The sequence below is a fragment of the Rhinopithecus roxellana genome, chromosome 20 (assembly GCF_007565055.1).
Source record: "Rhinopithecus roxellana isolate Shanxi Qingling chromosome 20, ASM756505v1, whole genome shotgun sequence".
NCBI lineage: Eukaryota > Metazoa > Chordata > Mammalia > Primates > Cercopithecidae > Rhinopithecus > Rhinopithecus roxellana.
The window spans coordinates 73,005,387-73,033,226 of NC_044568.1; the positions used below are offsets into that span (position 1 = coordinate 73,005,387).

Here is a 27,840-nt window from a genome sequence, read left to right on the forward strand (position 1 = left end):
GCGCCCGGCCGATGTATAATTTTAATAATTTTTTCTTTTTGAGATGGAGCTTCACTCTTGTTGCCCAGTCTAGAGTGCAATGGTGTGATCTCGGATCACTGCAACCTCTGCCTTCTGAGTTCAAGTGATTCTCCTGCCTCAGCCTCCTGTGTAGCTAGGATTACAGGCACGTGCCACCACACCCAGCTAATTTTTTGTATTTTTAGTAGAGATGGGGTTTCACCATATTGGCCAGGCTGGTCTCGAACTCCTGACCTTGTGATCTGCCCGCCTTGGCCTCCCGAAGTGCTGGGATTACAGGCGTGAGCCACCGTGCCCAGCCGCTGGGCTAATTTATTTTATTTTATTTATTTATTTTGAGACGGAGTTTTGGTCTTGTTGCCCAAGCTGGAGTGCAATCGCGCGATCTTGACTCACTGCAACCTCCGCCTACCAAAGTGCTGGGTTTACAGGCATGAATCACCGCACCCGGCCAATTTTTGTGTTTTTGGTAGACACAGGGTTTCACCATGTTGGCTAGGCTGGTCTTGAACCCCTGACTTCAGGTGATCCACCTGCCTCAGCCTCCCAAAGTGCTGCAATTACAGGCATGAGCCACCATGCCCGGCTAATTTTTATAATTTTTTCTTAGGCTTAGTCAACTGAAGCAGCAGGAGTGGAGAAGGAAACAATAAATTTATAACTGGTTCTGATCAATTAATTGTTTTTTTGTTGTTTTTTTTTTTTTTTTTTGAGACGGAGTCTGGCTCTGTGTCCCTGGCTGGAGTGCAGTGGCCAGATCTCAGCTCACTACAAGCTCCGCCTCCCGGGTTCCCGCCATTCTCCTTCCTCAGCCTCCGGAGTAGCTGGGACTACAGGCACCCGCAACCACGCCCAGCTAATTTTTTGTATTTTTAGTAGAGACGGGGTTTCACCGTGGTCTCGATCTCCTGACCTTGTGATCTGCCCGCCTTGGCCTCCCAAAGTGCTGGGATTACAGGCGTGAGCCACCGCGCCCGGCCTCAATTAATTGTAAATACTGCTGCACTGCAACCAGCCCACTGAGGTACATTTGACATATTTTTACCTTTAGGTCAGACCTCCATTCTTCCTGATGAAATAATGAAGACACTGTCTTCCTGAGAGTTGATACTGTACCCACAGGCTGTGGGAAGGACATCACAAACGCAGGCAGAGGGCCTGCCATAGGTATTTACCAAGGGCAATTCATGGGCTCAGGGAAGAAAAGATATTGCTATCAGTTGAGGGCCAGGGCTTTATGGCTGCGAGGTCTGGGAACCCTCCCTCTGATACCCCAGGCACTGAGAGCCTGCTCAGCAAAGAGAAAATACACTGCAGGGAGGAGGGACCTTCTAGCTAGGACTCCGTGGCCCGGCTCTCCTCTCCAGTCACAATGGGACAGGCTCCCCAGCCTCAGGGGAGCTGAGTGGGTGCTGAGCTGAGCCCTGAGCTGGGCCCAGAGACGACCTCCTGACCTCACCAGCCCCAGGGCATCAGTGTCTGAATCCTTGTGAGCATCCTAGGATGGCCTGGGAGTGAAAGGGGAACCCCTATTGAATTGTCTGGGCCCTGCGGTTGCGCCCCTCACCCCTGATTTCATCTAAACTGTGCCTGTATCTGGGAGGTTTTACGGAGACTAGTGGGGACAATGGGGGATCAAAGCAGCCGCGCTGGAGTGGGACTTCCCTAACCTACCCACCACCCATATCTGGGAGGACCTCTGGGAAACCAGTGAGGTCTCAGGCAGAAAGCCAGCCAGTTCTTGGCACAAGAGTGCCTAGAAATGTAAAGATGGATACATTCATTATTTCAACAAACCTGCGTTGAATCTGAAAGGCCTGGGAATAAAACTCAGGAAAGAGCAAATGCATCCTCAGAGCGCGCTAGGCTCCAGCGGTTTTCCAGTTGGACTTTGCGATGGCTCAACTTCCTTCCTCTCTCCCTTCCTCCCGCCCCTGCCCTTTCCTACCCTATCCAGCTGCAGAGAGGTCCCAGCCATGTGTGTCCCAGCTGCTGTCCACGCCCATCCCTGGCACCTTCGCTGAGGGAAGAAACTCAGACACACACAGGCTGCCGCCCACTCAGACTTTATTCAAAGACCAGGGGGTACGGGTGCAGGAAGGGGAGGAGGGCCTGGCGGGAGGCCCAAGGGGCAAGAAGCATGGCCACCGAGGCTCAGCTTAACGGTATTTGGAGGTCAGCACGGTGCTCACAGAAGCCAGGAACTTGTCCAGGGAGGCGTGCACCGCAGGGGTGAACTCGGCGGGGAGGTGAGCGGCCAGAGTCACCAGCAGGCAGTGGCTCAGGAGCTGTGGAGAGAAGAGGGTCAGTGGGGCCGAAGGCCGGCAGCCGCCGCCTGCGCTGCACCTCCCGCAACCCGCGGGATGCTCTGCCCTGCGAGGAAGGCGCCATCTCGCCCCTCGACCCAGATCGCTCCCCGCCCGCCGCTCACCTTGAAGTTGACCGGGTCCACCCGAAGCTTGTGCGCGTGCAGGTCGCTCAGCGCGGACAGCGCGTTGGGCATGTCGTCCACGTGCGCCACGGCGTTGGTCAGCGCGTCGGCCACCTTCTTGCCGTGGCCCTTAACCTGGGCAGAGCCGTGGCTCAGGTCGAAGTGGGGGAAGTAGGTCTTGGTGGTGGGGAAGGACAGGAACATCCTGCGGGGAGAAGCAGAGTGAGGGGTGGGGTTTGGGTCCGGGGCCAGGACGGTTGCGGGTGACCGGTGGGTCAAGCCGGGCGAGGAGCCCGGGTCGGAGCAGCGGAGGGAGCCTCACCTCTCCAGGGCCTCCGCACCATACTCGCCACCGTGCCCGCCGACCTTACCCCAGGCGGCCTTGACGTTGGTCTTGTCGGCAGGAGACAGCACCATGGTGGGTTCTTCCTGAGTCTGTGGGGACCAGAAGAGTGCCGGGCCGCGAGCGCGCCAGGCTTTATGCTCCGGGCGCCGGGACACGCCCGGCGGGGCGGTGCTCATTGGCTGGCGCGGAGCCCGGGGCGCGGCCTGGACCGCACGGGAGTCCCGGACAGGGCCTGCGCGGGGCGGGGCGGCGGGCTTGGCCTCCCCTGGGGGCGCACACGGGGCGGGGGCCAGGACGTCTCCACCCTCCCCCCGCCACTCCACTCCCGCCCATCCAGCTCGCCGGGAAGCAGGGCGGTCGCGACGCTGGGCGAGGGGGCCGGCCCGTTGGGGTCGGGCGCTGTCGGCTCTTCCACCCCGGAGCGCAGCGCCACCCTTTTCTTTCGGGCGCCCGAGCGTCCCTAGTGAGGGAGAAAGTCGGCCCGCACTCCCGCCCCGGCCTGGCACGCGCTGGACGCGCGTCAACTCCAGCGGGATCGGGGAACACGCGGGCGAGCGAGTGTGAGCCGGGAGGCCTCGCCCGATCCGGGGCGGAGAGGAATGCGCGCACCCGGACGCCCTGGCCCGTAGGAACGCAAAAGAATTTCCGCGCAGAGCCCCTCCTGCTCTCCAGCCTGGCTTCCTCCAGCTCCCTTTCCCTCTGGCGATAGTCACTAGTGTGCTTGAGTGACAGGCACCACGACGCAAAAAGCAAGGGGCTGGGCTGGGGCGGCTCCGGGTTCAGACTCCTCTACCCGGGGTTGTGGGGTGGCGCGTGGGGGTGGTGGGTGCTGGACTCACAGTGGGACCCTGTGCAGTTTGTGTGACTGACTCCCCCCCTGGCCTAGAGGTCGTGGTTCACTGAGACACCCCCATCTCTCCAAATGCTGTCTGATGGAAGACTCGCTAGGTAAATAGTTGTTAAACAAGTAAATAAAGCGACAGCCGGAACCGCCTGGAGCATTCAGCATCCTCTGGGAGGTAGGCAGTCCTCTAACCATCACACAAGTAGGCACAGAGGTGCAAACCTCATCACAGGCCCTGAGGAAGTCTGGAGGTGTGGACGAGGCGTTCAAGGGGACCAGGGTTAGTGTGGGGCTTCCCGGAGGAGGTGAGACTTAAGGATATGTATTAAGTGGAGGAGGTAGAGGAGGGAGGAGGCTTGGCTCGGGGAGGAGGAAGGACAGAGGAGACAAGGCCCCTGTGATTGGCGAATGGAGGTGGGGAGATGGGGGGTGATGAGGCTGCCAGCTCCTGCAGGGTGAGGAAGGAAGGAGTGGACTTCTGGGGAAGGGTGAGAGGTGCTGGAATGCCAATGAGTGCATCCCTGCTCATGAAAAGCGATTTTTTAGAGGGAATGGTACTGAGGAGAAAACAGCCTGAGAAATCACTGATAAGTCATTTCCTGGGGGTCTGGCAGAAGACCTTGCTTTGGAGAGTGTGTCAGCTGGGCATCCTTCAGCGTGCCCCCTGCCCCGTGCCCCCAAGACCCTCACTCAGGCCCTGCCCTGGATGTCCAGGAGCCTTGAGCAGAGAAGGAAGTAGCTCCGACCAGCTTAGCAATGCTTGCCCCATCGGATCTTCTCATTTCCCCTCCCTGTCTGCCACCCTCTTCTGACTCTGCCCACAGCCTGAAGGAAAGAACAAAAATGAGAAGATGTGGGGGCTTTTTTTTTTTTTTTTTTGAAATGGAGTTTCGCTCTTGTTGTCCAGGCTGGAGTGCAGTGGTGTGATCTCAGTTCACTGCAACCTCCGCCTCCTGAATTCAAGTGATTCTCCTGCCTCAGCCTCCCGAGTAGCTGGGATTACAGGCCTGGGCCATCACGCCAGGCTAATTTTGTATTTTTAGTAGAGACTGGGTTTCTCCATGTTGGTCAGGCTGGTCTCGAACTCCCGACCTCAGGTGATTCACCCATCTCAGCCTCCCAAAGTGCTGGGATTACAGGCATGAGCCACCACACCCTCCTTTTGTTTTGTTTTGTTGAGATGTGGGAACTTAAAGTCACCAAAGACCCCTTACCTCAGGCCTGGGACAACCCCTTCTTCCTGCATCTTACTGCAATGTCTCTGCTGCCTGAACCCTCTTAAGGCAAGACATGGAGAATGTATCTCAGCCAAGGTCTTGTACTCTTAGTATGGAAAGAGCTCCCTAATCTTTTTTTTTCTTTTTTCTTTTTTTTGAGACAGAGTCTCACTTTTTCATCCAGGCTGGAGTGCAGTGGCGCAATCTCGGCTCACTGCAAACTCCGCTTCCCGGGTTCACATCATTCTCCTGCCTCCGCCTCCGGAGTAGCTGGGACTACAGGCACCCGCCACTACGCCAGGCTAAGTTTTTTGTATTTTTAGTAGAGACGGGGTTTCACCGTGTTAGCCAGGATGGTCTCGATCTCCTGACCTCATGATCTGCCCGCCTCAGCCTCCCAAAGTGCTGGGATTACAGGGGTGAGCCACCGCGCCCGGCCAAGCTCCTACATCTTAATAAGAAAAGACAAATGACTTATGAGGACAAATACAAAGGATCGTAACCGGAAATAATAGAAATAATCGATGAGGCCAGGTGAGGTGGCTAACTCCTGTAATCCCAGCACTTTAGGAGGCCGAGACAGGCAGATTACCTGAGGATAACATAGTGAAATCCCATCGCTACTAAAAATAAAAATAATTAGCCAGGTGTGGTGACCTGCACCTGTAGTCCCAGCTACTTAGGAGGCAGAGGCAGGAGAATCGCTTCAACCCAGGAGGTGGAGGTTCTAGTGAGCCGAGATTGCACCACTGCACTCCAGCCTGGGTGACAGAGCGAGACACCATCTCAAAAACCAAAATGAAATGAAAGTAATAATTAGTGAAGCTGTGGAATGGCACAGAGCTGAATGAACTGGCTGAAAGTGATATAGGGGAGACAGTTCATTCACTGAGAATAGGAAGTTGTACACAGGTATCTACAGCATGATGGTATTTTTGTCCAAAAAGAGCGCCTGCAGCAGTAGTTGCAGTTGTAGCTGTTCCCTCAGCACAGGATGGGGCCGGTGGGTTCAGTCCCAAACCCTTCACTGTGGTCTCTTTTGGGGGTAGGGGTGAGGAAACAGGAAAGAGAGACTCTCTCCTACCTTAAGTAACACAAGAAAGGGTGTGTGTGTGTGTGAAAGCATGGATGGATTTTAGTTTTTTTTTTTTTTTAAGTGTTTATGCTTAAATAAGAATGCTCTGGGCCGTGAGGCGGAGGAAGAGTGGATGGTGGAGAGGGGGAGGGAACTCCCCAACAATTCAGAGAGGTCCATGTCCAGAAGAAAAGTGGTGATGGGGCCCTCTCCGCCCTCCCCAAAGCTTGATCCAGTACTGTGAGTGTGGAGGGGGACGCTTGCTCTGGGACAGGAGCTGGGCTGGAAGTGGTGCTCATGTTCTTCGGAGGACTGAGAGCCAGATGGGCTGTGCAACTTCCCAGCATGGATTCCAGGACTTCAGCACCGGGGACAGGGACGTTTCCAGAAGTTGCTGGCAGCACGGGAAGGAGAAGCACCAGGAAGTCCCAGAGGCCCTGGGTGGGGCAATTAGCTGGGGGCTCAGAGCAGGGCACACAGTGAGTTCTGAAAGCACCTTATAAAGTGCAGGAGAAGTGCAGGGAGTAAGGCCGCCAGGTACTCTGCTGAAGAGTCTCCCAGGGTGTAGGCTGCCGGCTGTGAGCATCCCAGCCCCTTCCTCCTTCCCCACTGACTGGGCTGCTCTGGGAGGGTTCCCATGACAGAGGACGCGTGGGTAGGGCCAGCACCCTCACTCCAGACACCTACCCTCTGGCAGGAAGTGGTGGGAATGAGAGAGATGTTCTGGCACCTGCACTTGCATTGGGAACAGCCTATTTGGCTAGTTTGTTTTATTTCGTCTTGTTTTGACGGAGAGTGTATGTTTAACTGGGTTCTACCAGGGAGATTTCAAAGGAGGGTGGCAATGCTGGGACTCCCGGAGAAGAACCCTGGAGGCCTCTCTCCTCCCCAGCTCCTGAGTCACTGCCTGCAGGCCTGGCACTTCTCAGGACAGGGACAGGTTCAGCACCTTCTCTTGAGCAGGCCCACCTCAACTTCCCCTCCCATACTCCCTGCAGTTCTCCCTCCCCAACCCCATGCAGCTGCGGAGAGGTTCTTGGTCAGAAACAGGAAAATACCCCGATGGCTGGCACACTCAGGGACAGAGAGAACCCAGGCACACACAGGCTGCCGCCCACTCAGACTTTATTCAAAGACCGGGGGTACGGGTGCAGGAAGGGGAGGAGGGCCTGGCGGGAGGCCCAAGGGGCAAGAAGCATGGCCACCGAGGCTCAGCTTAACGGTATTTGGAGGTCAGCACGGTGCTCACAGAAGCCAGGAACTTGTCCAGGGAGGCGTGCACCGCAGGGGTGAACTCGGCGGGGAGGTGAGCGGCCAGAGTCACCAGCAGGCAGTGGCTCAGGAGCTGTGGAGAGAAGAGGGTCAGTGGGGCCGAAGGCCGGCAGCCGCCGCCTGCGCTGCACCTCCCGCAACCCGCGGGATGCTCTGCCCTGCGAGGAAGGCGCCATCTCGCCCCTCGACCCAGATCGCTCCCCGCCCGCCGCTCACCTTGAAGTTGACCGGGTCCACCCGAAGCTTGTGCGCGTGCAGGTCGCTCAGCGCGGACAGCGCGTTGGGCATGTCGTCCACGTGCGCCACGGCGTTGGTCAGCGCGTCGGCCACCTTCTTGCCGTGGCCCTTAACCTGGGCAGAGCCGTGGCTCAGGTCGAAGTGGGGGAAGTAGGTCTTGGTGGTGGGGAAGGACAGGAACATCCTGCGGGGAGAAGCAGAGTGAGGGGTGGGGTTTGGGTCCGGGGCCAGGACGGTTGCGGGTGACCGGTGGGTCAAGCCGGGCGAGGAGCCCGGGTCGGAGCAGCGGAGGGAGCCTCACCTCTCCAGGGCCTCCGCACCATACTCGCCACCGTGCCCGCCGACCTTACCCCAGGCGGCCTTGACGTTGGTCTTGTCGGCAGGAGACAGCACCATGGTGGGTTCTTCCTGAGTCTGTGGGGACCAGAAGAGTGCCGGGCCGCGAGCGCGCCAGGCTTTATGCTCCGGGCGCCGGGACACGCCCGGCGGGGCGGTGCTCATTGGCTGGCGCGGAGCCCGGGGCGCGGCCTGGACCGCACGGGAGTCCCGGACAGGGCCTGCGCGGGGCGGGGCGGCGGGCTTGGCCTCCCCTGGGGGCGCACACGGGGCGGGGGCCAGGACGTCTCCACCCTCCCCCCGCCACTCCACTCCCGCCCATCCAGCTCGCCGGGAAGCAGGGCGGTCGCGACGCTGGGCGAGGGGGCCGGCCCGTTGGGGTCGGGCGCTGTCGGCTCTTCCACCCCGGAGCGCAGCGCCACCCTTTTCTTTCGGGCGCCCGAGCGTCCCTAGTGAGGGAGAAAGTCGGCCCGCACTCCCGCCCCGGCCTGGCACGCGCTGGACGCGCGTCAACTCCAGCGGGATCGGGGAACACGCGGGCGAGCGAGTGTGAGCCGGGAGGCCTCGCCCGATCCGGGGCGGAGAGGAATGCGCGCACCCGGACGCCCTGGCCCGTAGGAACGCAAAAGAATTTCCGCGCAGAGCCCCTCCTGCTCTCCAGCCTGGCTTCCTCCAGCTCCCTTTCCCTCTGGCGATAGTCACTAGTGTGCTTGAGTGACAGGCACCACGACGCAAAAAGCAAGGGGCTGGGCTGGGGCGGCTCCGGGTTCAGACTCCTCTACCCGGGGTTGTGGGGTGGCGCGTGGGGGTGGTGGGTGCTGGACTCACAGTGGGACCCTGTGCAGTTTGTGTGACTGACTCCCCCCCTGGCCTAGAGGTCGTGGTTCATTGAGACACCCCCATCTCTCCAAATGCTATTTGATGGAAGACTCGCTAGGTAAATAGTGGTTGTAAACAGACAAACAAACTTGGCTCTGGGAGGGGAGAGGGCGGGGAGAGAAGTCCCCTGTGGTTGCAGAATCGAGGTGGGGGCGATGTGGAGTGAGGAAAGGGTGGACTTGGCGGGGGAAGGGTGGGAGGTGCAGTAGTGCCAGTGGGTCATGAAAAGTGATGGTTTGGCCCAGCGCGGTGGCTGATGCCTGTAATCTCAGCACTTTGGGAAGCCGAGGCAGGTGAAAAACCTGAGGTCGGGAGTTGGAGACCAGCCTGACCAACATGGAGAAACACTGTCTCTACTAAAAATACAAAATTAGCGGGCATCGGTGGCACGTGGCTGTAGTCCCAGTTACTCAGGAGTCCCAGTTACTCAGGAGGCTGAGGCAGGAGAATCGCTTGAACCCGGGAGGCAGATGCAGTGAGCTGAGATTGTGCCATTGCACTCCAGCCTGGGCAACAAGAGGGAAACTCCGTCAAAATAAATAAATAAATAGTGATTTTTGGCGGGATCGTAATGGAAATATAGAAACAATGAGACTGTGGAATGGCACAGAGCTGAATCAACTGACTGAAAGGGATGTAGAGGAAACAGTTCAGAGAATAGGAAGTTGTACACAGGTGTCTACAGCATGATGGTATTTTTGTCCAAAAAGAGTGCCTGCGGCAGTAGTCGTAGTTGTAGCTGTTCCCTCAGCACAGGATGGGGCCGGTGGGCTCAGTCCCAAACCCTTCACTGTGGTCTCTTTTGGGGGTAGGGGTGAGGAGACAGGAAAGAGAGACTCTCTCCTACTTTAAGTAACACAAGAAAGGGTGTGTGTGTGTGTCTGAAAGCATGGATGGATTTTAGTTTATATTTTTAAGTGTTTATGCTTAAATAAGAATGCTCTGGGCTGTGAGGCGGAGGAAGAGTGGATGGTGGAGAGGGAGGGAACTCCCCAACAATTCAGAGAGGTCCATGTCCAGAAGAAAAGTGGTGATGGGGCCCTCTCCGCCCTCCCCAGAGCTTGATCCAGTACTGTGAGTGTGGAGGGGGACGCTTGCTCTGGGACAGGAGCTGGGCTGGAAGTGGTGCTCATGTTCTTCGGAGGACTGAGAGCCAGATGGGCTGTGCAACTTCCCAGCATGGATTCCAGGACTTCAGCACCGGGGACAGGGACGTTTCCAGAAGTTGCTGGCAGCACGGGAAGGAGAAGCACCAGGAAGTCCCAGAGGCCCTGGGTGGGGCAATTAGCTGGGGGCTCAGAGCAGGGCACACAATGAGTTCTGAAAGCACCTTATAAAGTGCAGGAGAAGTGCAGGAGTAAGGCCGCCAGGTACTCTGCTGAAGAGTCTCCCAGGGTGTAGGCTGCCGGCTGTGAGCATCCCAGCCCCTTCCTCCTTCCCCACTGACTGGGCTGCTCTGGGAGGGTTCCCATGACAGAGGACGCGTGGGTAGGGCCAGCACCCTCACTCCAGACACCTACCCTCTGGCAGGAAGTGGTGGGAATGAGAGAGATGTTCTGGCACCTGCACTTGCATTGGGAACAGCCTATTTGGCTAGTTTGTTTTATTTCGTCTTGTTTTGACGGAGAGTGTATGTTTAACTGGGTTCTACCAGGGAGATTTCAAAGGAGGGTGGCAATGCTGGGACTCCCGGAGAAGAACCCTGGAGGCCTCTCTCCTCCCCAGCTCCTGAGTCACTGCCTGCAGGCCTGGCACTTCTCAGGACAGGGACAGGTTCAGCACCTTCTCTTGAGCAGGCCCACCTCAACTTCCCCTCCCATACTCCCTGCAGTTCTCCCTCCCCAACCCCATGCAGCTGCGGAGAGTTCCTTGGTCTGAGACAGGAAAACACCTCCATGGCTGGCACATTCAGGGACAGAGACAACCCAGGCACACACAGGCTGCTGCTTACTGGGACTTCATTCAAAGATCAGGAAGTGCTGGGGCGGGGAGGGGAGGAAGGCCTGGAGGGAGGCCCAGTGGGCAGGAGGCAGGGCCACCAACGCTCCAGCTTAGTGGTATTTGGAGGTCAACACAGTACTCACAAAAGCAAAGAATTTGTCCATGGAGGCACCACGTGGGTAAACTGGGAAGGGTGTGATGGACCAATGTCACCAGCAGGCATTTACCCAGGAACTGTGGAGAGAGGGGACGTAGATACCACTGTCAACTGTGCTCCACCTCCCCGAACGCATGGGCTGCTGTGTCTTATGAGGAAGACCAGCTGCCCCCACACCCTAGATTCCTCCCGGCCCAAAGCTCACCCTGATGTTGCCTGGGTCCACCCACAGGTCATTGACGTGCAGTTGCCTCAGCTCAGACAAGTCACTGGGCATGCCATCTAAGTGGGCCATGACATAAGTGGGCATGTCATCTAAGTGGGCCATGGCATAAGTGGGCATGTCATCTAAGCAGGCCATGGCATAAGTGGGCATGCCATCTAAGCGGGCCATGGCATAAGTGGGCATGCCATCTAAGCGGGCCATGGCATAAGTGGGCATGTCATCTAAGCGGGCCATGGCATAAGTGGGCATGCCATCTAAGTGGGCCATGGCATAAGTGGGCATGCCATCTAAGTGGGCCAAGGCATAAGTGGGCATGCCATCTAAGTGGGCCATGGCATAAGTGGGCATGTCATCTAAGTGGGCCATGGCATAAGTGGGCATGTCATCTAAGCAGGCCATGGCATAAGTGGGCATGCCATCTAAGCGGGCCATGGCATAAGTGGGCATGCCATCTAAGCGGGCCATGGCATAAGTGGGCATGTCATCTAAGCGGGCCATGGCATAAGTGGGCATGCCATCTAAGTGGGCCATGGCATAAGTGGGCATGCCATCTAAGCGGGCCATGGCATAAGTGGGCATGTCATCTAAGTGGGCCAAGGCATAAGTGGGCATGCCATCTAAGCGGGCCATGGCATAAGTGGGCATGCCATCTAAGCGGGCCATGGCATAAGTGGGCATGCCATCTAAGCGGGCCATGGCATAAGTGGGCATGTCATCTAAGCGGGCCATGGCATAAGTGGGCATGTCATCTAAGTGGGCCAAGGCATAAGTGGGCATGCCATCTAAGCGGGCCATGGCATTGGTCAGCGTGTCGGCCACCTACTTGCATTGTTTCTTGATGTGGGCTGAGCCATACCTCAGGACCAAGTGAGAGGAAGGTCAGGAACATGCTTCAGGGGGAAGCAAAGAATGAGGGGCTGGGGGCTGGGTCTGGGGCAAGAATGGTTAGGGGTGGCCAGTGGAGCCCTGGAGTGGGTGTTGGACCCAAAATGTGAGCGGGGAGAGGAGGGTCCTTCCCTCTCAAGGGCCTCCATGACATAGTCAGGAGCGTGGTCGCAAAGCTTCGCCCAGACCGCCTTGATGTTAGCTTTGTCCTCAGGAGACAGCACCGTGGTGGGTTCTTTCTGAGTCTGTGTAAGCTCAGAAGTGAAAGGAGGGGGAGAGTAGGAGCTCTTATGTCTGGGATGCAGGGTCTTTGGCAGGCAAGTTGCCAGGAGGTGCCTGGCACAGGAAAAGGGGAAGAGGAGTAAGTGAGAATAGGCAGGTTGCCCAAGGCTGCCCTGCGTCTCTTAGTCCTGCCCAAACGGAAACCCAGTTCTCTACATGGTAGCCTTCCCACTCCCATTGTCCTGGGCTTCTACACAGGGTCCTGAGCCCCTTATACCCATAAGGTATCCACATATGGCCCAGACTCAGGCAACTTCCTGGATGGGAAGAAGAGCACAGTTTTTCCAAAGTGAAACATAAGCTGCTTTCACACCAAACTCTGCCTGGGACCAAAAGCTGTTACTTATCCATGTAAACAGTTGGGGGGCTGAGCATGGTGGCTCACGCCTGTCATCCCAGCATTTTGGGAGGCTGAGGCGGGCGGATCACTTGAGGTCAGGAGTTTGAGACTAGCCTGATCAACGTGGTAAAACTGTGTCTCTATTAAAAATACAAAAATTAGCCAGGCATGGTGGCGCATGCCTGTAATCCCAGCTACTCTGAAGACAGAGGCAGGAGAATCGCTTGAACCCAGGGGGTTGAGGCTGCAGTGAGCTACTGCACTCCAGCCGGGGCCACAGAGCAAGGCCCTGTCTCAAAAACAAAACAAGACAAAATGAAAAAACCCAAGAAAACAGTTGGGGTATGTAGATAACATGGGGCCAAGTTCTCCAAACTACCAGGCTGGTGTCCCAGGCAGTGCAGGGCAACAGGTCCCCGGCACTGACTGCTGGAGGGAGCTTGACTGACTCACAGTCAGGGCTCCGCTTCCAACAGCTCTCTTCAGACCTAGGCGCTGACCGCCAGGTCAGACCTGGCTGCCAGGCCTGGTCTAGTGCTTCCCACACAGACCCAGGGTGGCCAACCCAGAGCCAATCCTATTCAGGGTATGGAGACCTCCAAGGTCCCACTCTTTCTTCAGACCCTGTTCTTTGTCTGAAAAGCCTGGGGTGGAGCCTTAAGATTCCTTTCCCCATCCTGGGGAGGGAGAAGAGGGAACTTGGGGAGGGAGTGCCTTGGCCTGGGCACCTGCAGAGACTGAGACATGGCAGCTGGGGCTGGGTGGAGGGGTGGGGTGGCAATGAGCCGGCAGGCACCCACCCTGTGTTATGATTTCAAAAATTATTTCAAAAATCTTGTGAGTTGGATGTTGTTTTTCTATTCGATGGGTAAAGGCCGGAGAGCTCTGGGACATGCCCAGGGTCGCACAGCTTGTCAATGGGCAGGCTGGAAGCCTAAACCAGGTCTGTCTGCCAATTTGTGGCCACAGAGGACTTCCTCCCCACCTCACCCCCAGGGCTGGAGGGTCACAGGCAGGGCTAACCAGGCTAGCACAGGTTTGCAGCCGAGGAAGTGTCCATGGGGGAAGGAAGGGGAAAGGAACAGTGAGGTCTGCGGAGCCCTCTGCTCTGGGGCCCTAATTAGGTTGCACATGTGGCTCTGGGACCTCAGTTTCTGTATCTCTCTGCAGAAGGGTCCAGGATTAGCATCCACAGGTCCCAGCAGGAAGTGGGGATGCAGAGAGAATGAATGAATAAATGCATGAATGGGGAAGTGCTTTGCAAACAATGTGGTTGGAAGCCGGATTCAAGAGTTGAAGTGGAAGGCCACCCCCCACCACATCACAGTGCTCCCTCTGCCCCACCGCACTCCCCGCCACGGGAGGACAAACCTCCGGGGGTGGGGTGCATTTGAGAGTTCTAGGAGGATCCGTGTAGGTCCCTGAGCTTCTCTGGCCAACAGTAGTGACCTCACTTCGCCAGCTCCCCAAAGACCACACAGGCAGGGGCAGATGTTTGGGGCCTCTGTTTATTGACAGGCACAAACCAAGGCCTGCGCAGCACTAGGCTCAGCGATACTTTTCTGTCAACACCACGGCCACACCAGTCAGGAACTTGTCCCACGCCGCTTGCATTTCCACGGTGAACTCGTCCTGCAGGTGGGAGGCCAGCACGACGTGGAAACACTGGATTAGCAGCTGCAGGAGAAGCGGCCTGTGAGACGGGGTCTGCCCCTCTAGGGGTCCCCGGAGCTCCCCCGGCTGCGCGCTGCACTATTGCCCTGGCCGGAAAGGGCTCACCGGAAAGTTGGCTGGGTCCACGCGCAGCACGAGCGCGTGCAGGTCCGCCAGTGGGCTCAGCGCGGCGCGCAGGTGGTCCATGTGCTGCACCGCCGCGCCCACCGCCGCCAGCATGCGCTGCCCGTGGCTCAGCAGCTGCGTCGCGTCCTGGCAGGCGCTCAAGTGCGGGAAGTAGACCTTGGTGCTGGGGTACACTGTGAAGAGCCTGCAGGAGCAGGTCGGTGACCGGGGAGGACGGCGGCTGCGTGGGGCTTCACTAGCGCCCACACCGCCCAGATCCCCGGGGATCCACATCGGAGGGACCTTGGATGGCGTTGGCGGCCCACGCGCCCAACACCCTCATCTCCACCTCCCTGAGCTCCCGGAGACCCCGCCTCTACCGACCTGAGCAGTAGCTCCGCCCCGAATTGCGCCTCGTGGCCCGCGATCAGGTCCCAGACCTGCGCGATTTGGGCGCGCTCCTGGGCGCTGAGCATGGCGCCGCCTGACGTGCTCTGGGGGCCGCGCCCGCCGCTCTGGCCTCCTTATAGATCCTCCGAGCACCCCGCCCGTCCTTATCGGCCCGAGTGCGGCGGGAACGCGGGGACCCTCGGCCTGCGCCGGGAACGTAGCCAGTCCGGGTTCCTGCCTACATGGAGGCCTCGACCTCCGGGATCCCAGGGTTTCTGGCACTGGCTCACGCTGTTGTGCGTGGGTACCTTTACTCCAGACTTTAGGGGCATCTGTAATTACTCCCCTCGGGCAAAGTTACTGGTCTGCCAGGAGGGAGCCCATGGGAGGAACCGGAGAGAGAACACGGGGCAGGAAACCCCTACTCTCTTAGGAGTCGGGGAGGGACAGGCCTCAGGGACCCCCGCAGCTGCCAGAATCCCGGGATTCGGACTTCAGGCTTTGCGGAAAAGTTCCCTGAGTCCCGACACGCTCCCGATACGCTTAGCGAAGTGACAGTCTTCGGGCGATGTGGGAAGCTGGGAGACGCACAAGCGCCCGTCTGACCCAAGAGCCCCGGGAGACGCCGTGGGCTGGCCGGGGACTGCTCTGCTCCACCCGGGCTGCAGCTCCGGTGCTCAGGGCAAGAACCTCCCCAAAGCGCCCCCCACGTGACCCCCAGGCCGCGACGTCAGCGGGGACGACCGAGTTCCTGCAAAGCCCCCGGACCCATCACTCAGCTTCTCCCCTCCTTCCCTCCAATACTGAGAACACAGAGCCCAGATCGCTCTGTCCTCATCCATTTATTGGAGTCAGGGCAGGAATTGTGGGAGGGTGAAGGGCAGAGCAGGGGCCGCAGCCTGTGCTGGGGGTCCCGCAGCGGCGCTCAGCGGTACTTCTCGGTCAGGACAGAGGATACGACCGATAGGAACTTGTCCCAGGCGGCGTGGGCCTCGGCCGTGAAGTCGGCGGGGAAGCGCGCGGCCAGGGTGACCAGCAGGCAGTGGGACAGGAGCTGGGGGCGGGGCCGGCTCAGTGCGGGGGCGGGGCCTAGCCCGGGCCCCGCCCCGCCCGGGGACACCGCCCCGCCCCGACCAGCGGGCCCGCCCCGCCCCGCCCGCACCGCGCCCCGCTCACCTTGAAGTTCACCGGGTCCACGCGCAGGACGTAGGCGTGCAGCTCGCTCAGCTTGGTCAGGGCGGCGCCGATGTTGTCGATGTTCTTGGCTGCGTCGCCCACGGCGGCCACCACCTTGGAGCCGTGCGCGCGCAGCTGCGCGGACCCCGGGTGCAGGTCGAAGTGCGGGAAGTAGGTCTTGGTCTGCGGGTAGCTGAGGAAGAGCCTGGGACGAGGGGCGGGGGCCGTGAGCTCCCAGCAGCCCGGCCTCCCGCCCACGGCACGAGGACACATCTGCGACCCCGCAGCAGGCCCCAACCCCTCCTCGCGGTGCCCGGGTGCCCAGGCAGCTGCCCCACCCAGGCTACCCTGTGCTAGAGGCCCCCCCCCAGGCCGCTGCAGCTCCCGGCTGATCGCCCTGCTTCCAACGGGTTCTGTGCAGCCTGATCCCCAAGTCCCCCGCCCTCCGCCTGCAGCACGCCTGGTGCCCCCAGCCCCTCCACCGTCTCCTGTGGCCACAGGACCTCCCTCCCAGCCCTAGACTGGGTTGCCCGCCACCCCTTCTGCAGGCTCATGACCTCCCAGCAGCGTTCCAGGGAAGGAAAACTCCCTGGACGCTCCCAGGGGATCAGATGCTGGGACTTTGATACTGGGACGGTGCCCGGATCCCAGATGCTGCGATCAGATGCTGAGACTTTAGAGGCTGTAGTGCCCTGGCTGCCCTGTAAGGCCCTTCAGGTCTAGAGCAAAATTTTTCACCCTCTGCTTGTCAGAACCTGGGCCTGTGCCTGCTCAGGTCTCAGTGAGCCCAGATACCTGTGCAACTCCTAATCCTACCCTCCTTACCCTGCCCTCCTCACTGAGAGGGAAGGCTATCTGTCCCCACTGTCCCCTCCTCACCGTCTCCTCCCCACTGCCCCCTCCCCCCCGTCCCCTCCCCATCCCCTCCTCACTGTCCCCTCCCCACGGTCCCCTCCTCACTGTCCCCTCCACACCACCCCCTCTCCACTGTTCCCACTCACATACCTGGCCTCCCACCCAGTCCCTCTGGCAGTCCTGCCTGACACTCACCTCTCCAGAGTCTCGGTGCCGATGGTGTCGGCCTGTGTGGAGATCTTGGCCCACATGGACACAATGATGGTCCTCTCAGTCTTGGTCAGAGACATGGCGGCAGGGTGGGCGGCTGCACTGGTGTTGGGCCTGCTCAGGACTGGCCTTGGTAGTGTTCAGCCCCCAGGGTCTCCTTATATACAGGGAGCTGGGCCCAGCCAGCCTGTGGCCATTGGTCAGGTGAGGGGAGGGGGCTGCCAGGGTGGGGTTTCTTATCAGATCTAGTGACAGAGGGGCCCTCAGGGCCTGGTGCGACTGGGGGCTGGGGAAGCTATCACTTCTGTCTCCCCTTCTGCCCACCCCTGAGCCACAGCTGGAGCCCCAGGTTCTGGGAAATTGGGGCCCCGATCTGGGCATGAGAGTCCACGTAGTCAGCCCAGCCCAGACTGGCGTCAGGAGTGACTGTCCTTGACCTCCCTGTCCCTGTGATCACAGGGTGACCTGGAGCACATGGGCCCTGGCAGAGGCACAAGTCATTCCTTACTTCACTGAAACTTCTCTGGCCCACCTTATGAACTCCAGTTTGCAAATGGGGAAACCGAGACTCCCTAGAGAGAAAGTGGGACCCAGTGTCACAGAGTGGGAAGGGACAGACCTCTCCAACCTCCGCTGTGCAGCCCCCTCACCTGAATGAGGCTTGGTTTGGGGTTCTCCCCCAGTAGCCTTGTGGGGGACACTCTAAGCTGGGCACCTAGGCAGGAAAGTGGCTTGGGGAGGCCGGACTTTTCACAGAAGGTGAGGTCACGCGGGCCTACAGTTCTGCTCACTACGTTCTCACTGCAGCCTGGAGGAGACCCTCCTCCAGCTCTATTGATTTATTTCTTTTTATCCTCTCTGTTTATTAACTACTCCCTCCTCCATTAGACGGCCATTTCAATGTGCTGAATATATTCCTTTTAGTTAGTACATGTGCTTGCAAAGGGTGTGATTTTATGCATGTATTTTAAATTTATATAAATTATAGGTAGATATAAAAATTTTGTTTGTTTGTTTTTGAGACGGAGTCTCGCTCTGTCTTCCAGACTTGAGTGCAGTGGCGCAATTTTGACTCACTGCAACCTCTGCCTCCTGGGTTCAAGTGATTCTCCTGCTTCTGTCTTCCGAGTATCTGGGATTACAGGCGTGCACCACCATGCCCGGCTAATTTCTGTATTTTTAGTAGAGATAGAGCTTCACCATGTTGGCCAGGCTGGTCTCGAATTCTTGACCTTAGGTGATCTGCCTGTCTCGGCCTCCGAAAGTGCTGAGATTATTAGCGTGAACCACCACGCCCGACCCAAGCACATTTTTTTTAAATAGAGGATTTTTTAAAACAGGGGAAAAAAGGCTGGGCGTGGTGGCTTGCCATGGGGCTGCACGTGGTGGCTCCTGGTTGCGATGAGGTTGTACCACTGCACTCCAGGCTGGGTGACAGAGTGAGGTTCTGCTTCAAAAAAAAAAAAAAAAGGAAAAGAAAAAAAAAGGAATCGAAAGAGAGAACATACATCTTCACGCACTGATTCTTTTCACTTGCTGCGTCAGCAAGCGTGGCCCCATCCCTGCTGACAGGTGCGATGCAGCTCCCATGCGAATCAGTGGGTGGTTACATCTTCAGCTGGCAGGGCTCCCCTTTGTGAACAAGCTCTTGTTTTTTTTCTATTATAAACAACTCCATGAAGAATATCAGTGCTTTGGATCTTTTCCTTATGATAGACCTCCAGAAGGGGAATTACTAGAAGGAGACTCAAGAGTTTTCGTTTTTTTAGCTTTTCGAAACGAATTACTTTTCAAGACAATTATATGGGCTTATAGTTGCAAAATTAGCTGTTTGAGGCTCACTGTGGGTGCCCTTCCTGCCCTGGGGGCTGTCACGGCTGGCCTGGAGTAAGCTGGAAGTTTAGCACTACACACCATGGAGGCAGCTTTCCGACCCCATGCTGCAGAGGTGAGGGGATCCCATAGGAGACTAACACCCTTTGTTTTGAAAACTCTTCCCTGGAGGGTGGGGGTGCCAGTGAGGAGGGCATCGAAAGGACTCACAGGACCTTGGGGCCTGCAGTGTACCAGGCCTTGGGGTTGGGTGCATGGGGCAGAGGGATGCGTGTGCTAGGATGTTAGCAACAGTAAATCAGCCTGGGTTAGAACTGGGTCAGGTGGACTCTCCTGAGTCCCCTCTTCCCAAGCAGGGGCACCTTCGGCCCTCAGAAGTCAGGGCAGTGGGCTGCAGGGCCCTGGGCAAGAGGGGCCGGGAGATCCTGGGGGCAGGAGGTAAGGGCTGTTCCCCCAGCCCCAAGCCAGGCCCACAGCACTAAGTCTCTTCTCCCTGTAGCTGCAAGTTGTCCCGGCACCTCTCGCAGCCTGTGCCCCACAAGCCGTCCTGGGCCACAGCCTATGCCCAAGCCGTTGGCACCACCAAGAGATTCCTTGCACCAACAGCTTTTCACCTTTCTTTCTCCTTCTGGATAGTCTTGTGTCCTGCCTCCACCTCATGCCTGTGCTGTTATTTTCTTTTTTTTTTTTTTTTTTTTGAGTCGGAGTCTCGCTCTGTCGCCCAGGCTGGAGTGCAGTGGCCGGATCTCAGCTCACTGCAAGCTCCGCCTCCCGGGTTCACGCCATTCTCCTGCCTCAGCCTCCCAAGTAGCTGGGACTACAGGCGCCCACCACACGCCCAGCTAGTTTTTTTTTTTTTTTGTATTTTTTAGTAGAGACGGGGTTTCACTGTGTTAGCCAGGATGGTCTCGATCTCCTGACCTCGTGATCCATCCGTCTCGGCCTCCCAAAGTGCTGGGATTACAGGCTTGAGCCACCGCGCCCGGCCTGAGCTGTTATTTTCTAATAATGTGGGTGTGGAAGCTCAGCACCCATCCTGTCTACAACATGACATTAGCTTCCGTCTGTGTCCTGGTGCTCCCACTGATGGATGTGTCCATACAGACCTCTCTTCTGGACTCAGGCCCCTAGATCCAGGCGAGTATTTGATGTCCTCATCTGTGTGTCTCCAGCAAATCGTCTCTAAAATAGAGCCCTGAAATTCCCCACAAAACCTACTCCACTGCCCTTCCCTGGCCTCCCTGACTACTGCCCTTCCTTCCTGAGGCTCAGGCCGGAGAGCACAGCACCCTCGACACCCCCCTACTCACCCCTGAAACTTACAGATGGAGGAAAAGACAGACAAGGCCTCCTGTCTTCCCTCACTCTATCCCTAGCTGCTGGCCACTCCCCTGAAGCCTCTTCCCTAATACTGCCACTCCCTCAAATGTCACCAAGTTAATAGACCTGCAGTGGCCAACCCATTTAAAATCACAATCCTCCCCTCCTCTGTCTAGGCCCCTACTTGCTCTACTTTTCTTTTTCCACAGGAAAAAAAAAATGTTTCTGTTTATAGTTCACTAGAATGTAAGCTCAAGGAGAGCTTGAGGAATTTTTTTTTTTTTTTTTTTTTTTTTTTTGAGACGGAGTCTGGCTCTGTCTCCCAGGCTGGAGTGCAGTGGCCGGATCTCAGCTCACTGCAAGCTCCGCCTCCCAGGTTTACACCATTCTCCTGCCTCAGCCTCCGGAGTAGCTGGGACTACAGGCGCCCGCCACCTCGCCCGGCTAGTTTTTTGTATTTTTAGTAGAGACGGGGTTTCACTGTGTTAGCCAGGATGGTCTCGATCTCCTGACCTCGTGATCCGCCCGTCTCGGCCTCCCAAAGTGCTGGGATTACAGGCTTGAGCCACCGCGCCCGGCCTTTTTTTTTTTTTTTTGACGGAGTCGTGCTCTGTCTCCCAGGCTGGAGTGCAGTGGCACGATCTCGACTCACTGCAACCACCACCTCCTGGGTTCAAGCGATTCTCCCGCCTCAGCTTCCCAAGTAGCTGGGATTACAGGCGCATGCTACCATGTCAGGAGTTGGAGACCAGCCTGGCCAACATGGCGAAACCCCGTCTCTACTAAAAATACAAAAATTAGCCGGGCATCGTGGCGCGCCTGTAATCCCAGCCACTCAGGAGGCTGAGGCAGGAGAACCTCTTGAACCCAGGAAGCGGAGGTTGCAGTGAACCAAGATTATGCCACCGCAATCCAAACTGGGTGACAGAGCGAGATTGCGTCTCAAAAAATAAAAATAAATAAATAAGTAAACATTTTAAAGAACATCTATTTTCTTCAGTTAATAACATCAAAAAGACTGCATTGACATGGTTAAATTCGCAGGCCCCTCAGTCCTTTGGGGATGGAGTAAATGGCTGGTATCATTGCTTTCAAAAGGGTCTTGAACTTGTTGGTGCATATGTTGATAAATGGATTTGGATCAATATTAACCTGATTGTGGTGGCTGTCCTCTGTCTATGCAGGCTAGTGTCCTTGTTGATTTTAGGAAATACACAGTATGTGGAGGATATTTAGAGTATTGATGTTGGCATTCCCCTCTCCAAGGGCTCCGAGAGAAAGTGCAACTGGGGGCAAGAGAGAGACCAGGCCAATGTGGTAGAATATTAACAGCTGGAGATTTTGGATGAGTAGTATTCGAGAGTTTCTATATTCTTGTAATTTTATTTAACAATTTTATTGAAATAAAATTCACTCACTTAATGTGTACATTTCAATAAATTTTTTTTTTTTTTTTTGAGACAGAATCTCATTCTGTCGGCCAAGCTGGAGTTCAGTGGCACTATCTCAGCTCACTGCAACCTCTGTCTCCTAGGCTCAAGCAATTCTCCTGCCTCAGCCTCCCGAGTAGCTGGGATTACAGGCATGTGCCACCAAGTGTGGCTAATTTTTGCATTTTTAGTAGAGACAGGGTTTCACCGTGTTAGTCAGGTTAGTCTTGAACTCCTGACCTCAGGTGATCTGCCTGTCTTGGCCTCTCAAGGTGCTGGAATTACAGGCGTGAGCCACCACCCCCGGCCCATTTCAATAATGTTTTTTTGGTTCTTTCTCTAAGAAGTTTACTGAGTCACAGAGAACAGAAAATAAAAACAAAAGTCTCATTCTAATTGTTTTTTTTTTGAGACAGAGTCTTGCACTGTTGCCCAGGCTGGAGTGCAGTGGCGCTGTCTCGGTTCACTGCAAACTCCTCCTCCTGGGTTTATGCCATTCTCCTACCTCAGCCTCTCAAGTAGCTGGGACTACAGGCGACCGCCATCACACCCAGCTAATTTTTTTTTATTTTTTAGTAGAGGCAGGGTTTCACCATCTTAGCCAGGATGGTCTCGATTTCCTGACGTCATGATCCGCCCGCCTCAGCCTCCCAAAGTGCTGGGATTACAGGCGTGAGCCGCCGCGCCCGGCCCCATTTCCATAGTTTTTAATGTGTTAACATAATTGTGCAACCATCACCATAATCGATTTTAGAAAGTTTTCATCACAGCCCAAAAAGCCCCATGCCCACCAGCAGTCATCCTTGTTTCTCCATCTTTGTCTTATTCTTGCAGGATGCTTTTATTTTTTGATAATTTGAATATATTTCAAAATAAAAGATTATGAAATTATGATATACATGTTATTAGGAACAATAAACTACAGAGTATTAGAGTGTCTTTGCAGTTCTTTTGGTCATAACCAAGGTACTGTGTTCAGAAGTCACCTGGAGCAATTCTTTTTTCTGATTATTATATCACGACATTCTTACATTGGTTCATTTATTTAAGTTGGTTTTCAATTTGGGGGCTTTTATTTTCTCTCTCTCTCTTTTTTTTTTTTTTTTGAGATGGAGTCTCGCTCTGTCACCCAGGCTGGAGTGCAGTGGCGCAATCTCGGCTCATGGAAAGCTCCGCCTCCCGGGCTCATGCCATTCTCCTGCCTCAGCCTCCCGAGGAGCTAGGACTACAGGCACCCGCCACTGCACCCAGATAATTTTTTTGTATTTTTAGTAAAGACGAGGTTTCACCGTGGTCTCGATCTCCTGACCTCATGATCCGCCCGCCTCGGCCTCCCAAAGTGCTGGGATTACAGGCGTGAGCCACCATGCCTGGCCCTCTTTTTTTTTTTTTTTTTTTGGTAATATAGATAAGGTCTCTCTTTGTTGCCCAGGCTGCAGTGCGGTGGTGCAATCATAGCTTACTACATACAGCCTGGAACTTCTGGGCTCAAGTGATACTCCCCGCCACCCCCAACCCAGCCTCCCAATTAGCTGGGACTGCAGGTGCACCACCATGTCCAGCTAATTAAAAATATACATATATTTTTAGTACATATAAAGTTTTGCTATGTTGCCTAGACTGGTCTTGAACTCCCAGGCTCAAGTGACCATCCCACCTTGGCCTCCCAAAATGCTAAGATTCCAAGTGTGAGCCACTGCACCCAGCCACTCTTTTTGTTGTGTTTTGCTTTTTTAGAGACAGAGTACTGCTGCGTCGCTCAGGCTAGAGTGCAATGGCACAATCATAGTTCACTGTAGCCTCCAGCGTCTGGGCTCCAGGAATCCTCCAGCCTCAGCCTCCTGAGTAGCTAGCACTGCAGGTGTGAGGTAGGAGGTGGGACTCTACATGTACTCTGGAGGTCGGGCTCGGACACTGGACCAAATTGAGGACTAGCTAAAACAAGTAGGGCAGAAGCAGCTTTCCATAAGACACGCTCACCAGTGTGCCACGGGAGTTTACCATCGCCCTGGCAACACCCAGAGATTACCATCCCTTTCCATGGCAGTGACTGGACCACCCAGAAGTTACCACACTCTTCCTAGAAATTTGTGCATAAACTTTCCCTTAATTTGCATATAATTAAAAGTGGATATAAAGATGAGTGCAGCAGTGCCTCTGAGCTGCTCTCCTGGGCACACTGCCTATAGGGTACCCCTGCTCTGTAAGGAGCAGTGCTCTGCTGCTGCTGTCTGCTGTGGCTTCAATATCAATAAGAGTTGCTGTTAAACACCACCAGCTTGCCCTTGAATTCCTTCCTGGGCAAAGTCAAGAACCCTCCCAGGCTAACCCCCAATTTGGAGGCTTACCTAACCTAATCATCTGCTGCCACCATGCCCAGTAAATTTTTTAATCTTTTTTTTTTTTTTGAGACGGAGTCTTACTCTGTCGCCCAGGCTGGAGTGCAGTGGCCAGATCTCAGCTCACTGCAAGCTCCGCCTCCCGGGTTTACGCCATTCTCCTGCCTCAGCCTCCCGAGTAGCTGGGACTACAGGCGCCCGCCACCTCGCCCGGCTAGTTTTTTTGTATTTTTTAGTAGAGACGGGGTTTCACCATGTTAGCCAGGATGGTCTCGATCTCCTGACCTCGTGATCCGCCCTTCTCGGCCTCCCAAAGTGCTGGGATTACAGGCTTGAGCCACCGCGCCTGGCCAATTTTTTAATCTTTTTAAGACAAGGTCCTGCTGTGCTACGTAGGCTGGCCTCCCACTCTTGGCATCAAGTGATCCTCCAGCCTTGGCCTCCCAAAGTGGTAGGATTACAGACTTGCGCCACTGGCAAAGCCACTCTTTTTATTTTAATCTTATTAATTTTGTAAATTTTTTTAAAGACAGCGTCTCCCTATGTTGGCAAGGGTGGCCTTCAACTCCTGGCCTCAAGCAATCCTCTCCCCTTGTACTCCCAAAGTGCTAGGACTACAGGTATGAGCCACCATGCCCAAACTGAATTTATTTTTGATAATGAAAAATATTTACACAAGTCAAAGGTCAAAACTATGTAGAGAGTCAGACTTGGAGGAGCTTCCCCTCCTTCCCCTGTCCTTCCCTGTCCTTCCACCTTCCCCTCTATCCCTACCTAACTTATTATTTGTATTCATTTCCAGTTTATCCTCCCATGGTTTGTTTTTGCAGAAGTAAGCACATGTGGGCACATACATGTCTGTGCACAAACACACATGTCCACACACAGCTTCACACATAGTTATGCATATGCTCACATACATGTGCACACACATGTTCTTGTTTGCCCTCTGTTCCACCGTTGTGTACACACCACTCTAACCTCTTTATTTTCATTATTAGAAATTATCGGCCGGGCGCGGTGGCTCAAGCCTGTAATCCCAGCACTTTGGGAGGCCGAGATGGGCGGATCACGAGGTCAGGAGATCGAGACCATCCTGGCTAACACGGTGAAACCCCGTCTCTACTAAAAATACAAAAACTAGCCGGGCGAGGTGGCGGGCGCCTGTAGTCCCAGCTACTCGGGAGGCTGAGGCAGGAGAATGGTGTAAACCCGGGAGGCGGAGCTTGCAGTGAGCTGAGATCCGGCCACTGCACTCCAGTCAGGGCGACAGAGCGAGACTCCGCCTCAAAAAAAAAAAAAAAAAAAAAAAAAAGGAATTATCCTCATTTTTCTTTTTCAGTCGAGTTCTCCATTGTGTGGATATCCTTGATTTTTCCAGTTAGTCCCTGATGACGGACACTTGGGTTTTCAGGTCTTTGGCAAATCAGATGCCCCAGTGGACTTGCACCCCGGGCTGGGCTCCCTCTGCCCTGGATGAGGGGTGCCCGGTGGAGGAGGGGCGCCTGCAGTCTGATCAAACTCTTGGATTTTTGCCTATCAGAGAGGTGAGACATGGATCTCACTGAGGTTTTATTTTTGTGTAGTTTAACTTGCATTTCTCTTACGAGTGAGGCTCAGCCTCTTTTCCTTTCTCATTTCTGTGAACTGTGATCTGTCTATATCACGTCTGTATCCCCCACTAGATTGTCAGCCCCACCGGGCAGGGGGCTTTCTTTACTTCAGCTGCGGTGTCCATAGCCTAGAAACATGCCTAGGCTGTCTTACGCCCAGTAAATATTTCACTGAGGAATGGAAGAAGGAATGAGTGAACGCAGACGCCCATCACTCCCCTCTTCATCCTGATCGTTCTGAAATCAGGAAATAGTACACATTCGGGAGAAATAAAGAAGGAAGACCACGGAGGTCCCAGGGAGAGCCGGGCGGGTGGCCGGCAGCACTGTTCCCCCTACCGCAAAGGCCTAACTGCACCCCTTCTCCACCACGCCTGGGTGCCGAGTGCCCCCCGCTCCCGCCCTGGGAGCTGCACATCCCTCTGCTTCTTACAGACCCTGGAGTCGGTGCAAGGATCCCTGCGGCCCAGCGGTGGCCGGGAGACAGCCGGGGCGTCCTCCTCCCGCTCCGCCTCCCCACGCGCCCGCCGCCCAGTGACCACAGAGACCAGGTGGACGCTGCTTCGTTCGTTGGTTTATTGGCGCATTACGCGGTAAGTGGGGCTGGGGAACTTGGAGGGGAGGGGCCGCAGCCTGTGCTGGGGGTCCCGCAGCGGCGCTCAGCGGTACTTCTCGGTCAGGACAGAGGATACGACCGATAGGAACTTGTCCCAGGCGGCGTGGGCCTCGGCCGTGAAGTCGGCGGGGAAGCGCGCGGCCAGGGTGACCAGCAGGCAGTGGGACAGGAGCTGGGGGCGGGGCCGGCTCAGTGCGGGGGCGGGGCCTAGCCCGGGCCCCGCCCCGCCCGGGGACACCGCCCCGCCCCGCCCGCACCGCGCCCCGCTCACCTTGAAGTTCACCGGGTCCACGCGCAGGACGTAGGCGTGCAGCTCGCTCAGCTTGGTCAGGGCGGCGCCGATGTTGTCGATGTTCTTGGCTGCGTCGCCCACGGCGGCCACCACCTTGGAGCCGTGCGCGCGCAGCTGCGCGGACCCCGGGTGCAGGTCGAAGTGCGGGAAGTAGGTCTTGGTCTGCGGGTAGCTGAGGAAGAGCCTGGGACGAGGGGCGGGGGCCGTGAGCTCCCAGCAGCCCGGCCTCCCGCCCACGGCACGAGGACACATCTGCGACCCCGCAGCAGGCCCCAACCCCTCCTCGCGGTGCCCGGGTGCCCAGGCAGCTGCCCCACCCAGGCTACCCTGTGCTAGAGGCCCCCCCCCAGGCCGCTGCAGCTCCCGGCTGATCGCCCTGCTTCCAACGGGTTCTGTGCAGCCTGATCCCCAAGTCCCCCGCCCTCCGCCTGCAGCACGCCTGGTGCCCCCAGCCCCTCCACCGTCTCCTGTGGCCACAGGACCTCCCTCCCAGCCCTAGACTGGGTTGCCCGCCACCCCTTCTGCAGGCTCATGACCTCCCAGCAGCGTTCCAGGGAAGGAAAACTCCCTGGACGCTCCCAGGGGATCAGATGCTGGGACTTTGATACTGGGACGGTGCCCGGATCCCAGATGCTGCGATCAGATGCTGAGACTTTAGAGGCTGTAGTGCCCTGGCTGCCCTGTAAGGCCCTTCAGATCTATAGCAAAATTTTTCACCCTCTGCTTGTCAGAACCTGGGCCTGTGCCTCCTCAGGTCTCAGTGAGCCCAGATACCTGTGCAACTCCTAATCCTACCCTCCTTACCCTGCCCTCCTCACTGAGAGGGAAGGCTATCTGTCCCCACTGTCCCCTCCTCACCGTCTCCTCCCCACTGCCCCCTCCCCCGTCCCCTCCCCATCCCCTCCTCACTGTCCCCTCCCCACGGTCCCCTCCTCACTGTCCCCTCCCCACCACCCCCTCTCCACCGTCTCCACTCACATACCTGGCCTCCCACCCAGTCCCTCTGGCAGTCCTGCCTGACACTCACCTCTCCAGAGTCTCGGTGCCGATGGTGTCGGCCTGTGTGGAGATCTTGGCCCACATGGACACAATGATGGTCCTCTCAGTCTTGGTCAGAGACATGGCGGCAGGGTGGGCGGCTGCACTGGTGTTGGGCCTGCTCAGGACTGGCCTTGGTAGTGCTCAGCCCCCAGGGTCTCCTTATATACAGGGAGCTGGGCCCAGCCAGCCTGTGGCCATTGGTCAGGTGAGGGGAGGGGGCTGCCGGGGTGGGGTTTCTTATCACATCCAATGACAAAGGGGCCCTCGAGGCCTGGTGCGACTGGGGTTTGGGGGCTATCACTCCTGTTCCTCTCCTGTGGGCTTAGAGGGGGTGTTGGCCAGAGTCTGACCACAAAGTCTAGGAGAGATAGGGGCCCCACCCTCCCAGGAAGTCACTCCTGCATTTGCAGTCCAGTTCTGCACCGTCCTTATTCATTTCAGAATCACGACTTGGGGG

The 27,840-nt window shown here is 56.5% G+C and overlaps 5 protein-coding genes across 6 annotated transcripts; all 5 read right to left on the reverse strand.

Annotated features, from left to right (window-relative positions):
* Positions 1–2,071: 2,071 nt before the first annotated feature.
* Positions 2,072–2,934, reverse strand: HBA1 (hemoglobin subunit alpha 1). The gene is made up of 3 exons (XM_010381857.2): positions 2,775–2,934; positions 2,453–2,657; positions 2,072–2,309 (listed from the first exon to the last, which is right to left on the reverse strand). The coding sequence occupies exons 1-3, from the start codon at positions 2,867–2,869 to the stop codon at positions 2,181–2,183; spliced, it is 429 nt and encodes a 142-aa protein (XP_010380159.1). The 5' UTR covers positions 2,870–2,934; the 3' UTR covers positions 2,072–2,180.
* A 4,108-nt stretch (positions 2,935–7,042) lies between these two features.
* Positions 7,043–7,959, reverse strand: LOC115895176 (hemoglobin subunit alpha-like). Its single transcript, XM_030924410.1, has 3 exons — positions 7,745–7,959; positions 7,423–7,627; positions 7,043–7,279 (listed from the first exon to the last, which is right to left on the reverse strand). The coding sequence occupies exons 1-3, from the start codon at positions 7,942–7,944 to the stop codon at positions 7,151–7,153; spliced, it is 534 nt and encodes a 177-aa protein (XP_030780270.1). The 5' UTR covers positions 7,945–7,959; the 3' UTR covers positions 7,043–7,150.
* Positions 7,960–13,977: 6,018 nt separating this feature from the next.
* On the reverse strand, positions 13,978–14,789 carry HBM (hemoglobin subunit mu). The gene is made up of 3 exons (XM_010381858.2): positions 14,653–14,789; positions 14,269–14,473; positions 13,978–14,166 (listed from the first exon to the last, which is right to left on the reverse strand). The coding sequence occupies exons 1-3, from the start codon at positions 14,742–14,744 to the stop codon at positions 14,038–14,040; spliced, it is 426 nt and encodes a 141-aa protein (XP_010380160.1). The 5' UTR covers positions 14,745–14,789; the 3' UTR covers positions 13,978–14,037.
* A 697-nt stretch (positions 14,790–15,486) lies between these two features.
* On the reverse strand, positions 15,487–27,730 carry LOC104676970 (hemoglobin subunit zeta). 2 transcript variants are annotated; one of them, XM_030925627.1, is made up of 4 exons: positions 27,370–27,710; positions 26,322–26,526; positions 26,068–26,222; positions 15,487–15,557 (listed from the first exon to the last, which is right to left on the reverse strand). In XM_030925627.1, the coding sequence occupies exons 1-3, from the start codon at positions 27,462–27,464 to the stop codon at positions 26,094–26,096; spliced, it is 429 nt and encodes a 142-aa protein (XP_030781487.1). In that variant the 5' UTR covers positions 27,465–27,710; the 3' UTR covers positions 15,487–15,557; positions 26,068–26,093. The 2 variants fall into 2 exon arrangements, with proteins under 2 accessions (XP_030781487.1, XP_010380162.1); XM_010381860.2 differs by lacking the exon at positions 15,487–15,557 and having other exon boundaries at positions 25,997–26,222; positions 27,370–27,730.
* LOC104676969 (hemoglobin subunit zeta) lies at positions 15,555–17,045 on the reverse strand. Its single transcript, XM_010381859.2, has 3 exons — positions 16,885–17,045; positions 15,835–16,039; positions 15,555–15,712 (listed from the first exon to the last, which is right to left on the reverse strand). Exons 1-3 carry the CDS (start codon positions 16,977–16,979, stop codon positions 15,584–15,586), a joined length of 429 nt encoding a protein of 142 aa, XP_010380161.2. The 5' UTR covers positions 16,980–17,045; the 3' UTR covers positions 15,555–15,583.
* Positions 27,731–27,840: the final 110 nt, after the last annotated feature.

Bases quoted from the DNA above. Each gene is read 5' to 3' on its own strand.
- HBA1 (XM_010381857.2), bottom strand. From the start codon at position 2,869: ATGGTGCTGTCTCCTGCCGACAAGACCAACGTCAAGGCCGCCTGGGGT. The intron at 2,658-2,774 runs GTGAGGCTCCCT...TTCTCCCCGCAG, and splicing joins GGTGCGGAGGCCCTGGAGAG to GATGTTCCTGTCCTTCCCCA. The intron at 2,310-2,452 runs GTGAGCGGCGGG...TTCTCTCCACAG, and splicing joins TGGACCCGGTCAACTTCAAG to CTCCTGAGCCACTGCCTGCT.
- LOC115895176 (XM_030924410.1), bottom strand. From the start codon at position 7,944: ATGAGCACCGCCCCGCCGGGCGTGTCCCGGCGCCCGGAGCATAAAGCC. The intron at 7,628-7,744 runs GTGAGGCTCCCT...TTCTCCCCGCAG, and splicing joins GGTGCGGAGGCCCTGGAGAG to GATGTTCCTGTCCTTCCCCA. The intron at 7,280-7,422 runs GTGAGCGGCGGG...TTCTCTCCACAG, and splicing joins TGGACCCGGTCAACTTCAAG to CTCCTGAGCCACTGCCTGCT.
- HBM (XM_010381858.2), bottom strand. From the start codon at position 14,744: ATGCTCAGCGCCCAGGAGCGCGCCCAAATCGCGCAGGTCTGGGACCTG. The intron at 14,474-14,652 runs GTCGGTAGAGGC...CTGCTCCTGCAG, and splicing joins GGGGCGGAGCTACTGCTCAG to GCTCTTCACAGTGTACCCCA. The intron at 14,167-14,268 runs GTGAGCCCTTTC...CTTCTCCTGCAG, and splicing joins TGGACCCAGCCAACTTTCCG to CTGCTAATCCAGTGTTTCCA.
- LOC104676969 (XM_010381859.2), bottom strand. From the start codon at position 16,979: ATGTCTCTGACCAAGACTGAGAGGACCATCATTGTGTCCATGTGGGCC. The intron at 16,040-16,884 runs GTGAGTGTCAGG...CCCTCGTCCCAG, and splicing joins GGCACCGAGACTCTGGAGAG to GCTCTTCCTCAGCTACCCGC. The intron at 15,713-15,834 runs GTGAGCGGGGCG...CCCCGCCCCCAG, and splicing joins TGGACCCGGTGAACTTCAAG to CTCCTGTCCCACTGCCTGCT.
- LOC104676970 (XM_030925627.1), bottom strand. From the start codon at position 27,464: ATGTCTCTGACCAAGACTGAGAGGACCATCATTGTGTCCATGTGGGCC. The intron at 26,527-27,369 runs GTGAGTGTCAGG...CCCTCGTCCCAG, and splicing joins GGCACCGAGACTCTGGAGAG to GCTCTTCCTCAGCTACCCGC. The intron at 26,223-26,321 runs GTGAGCGGGGCG...CCCCGCCCCCAG, and splicing joins TGGACCCGGTGAACTTCAAG to CTCCTGTCCCACTGCCTGCT.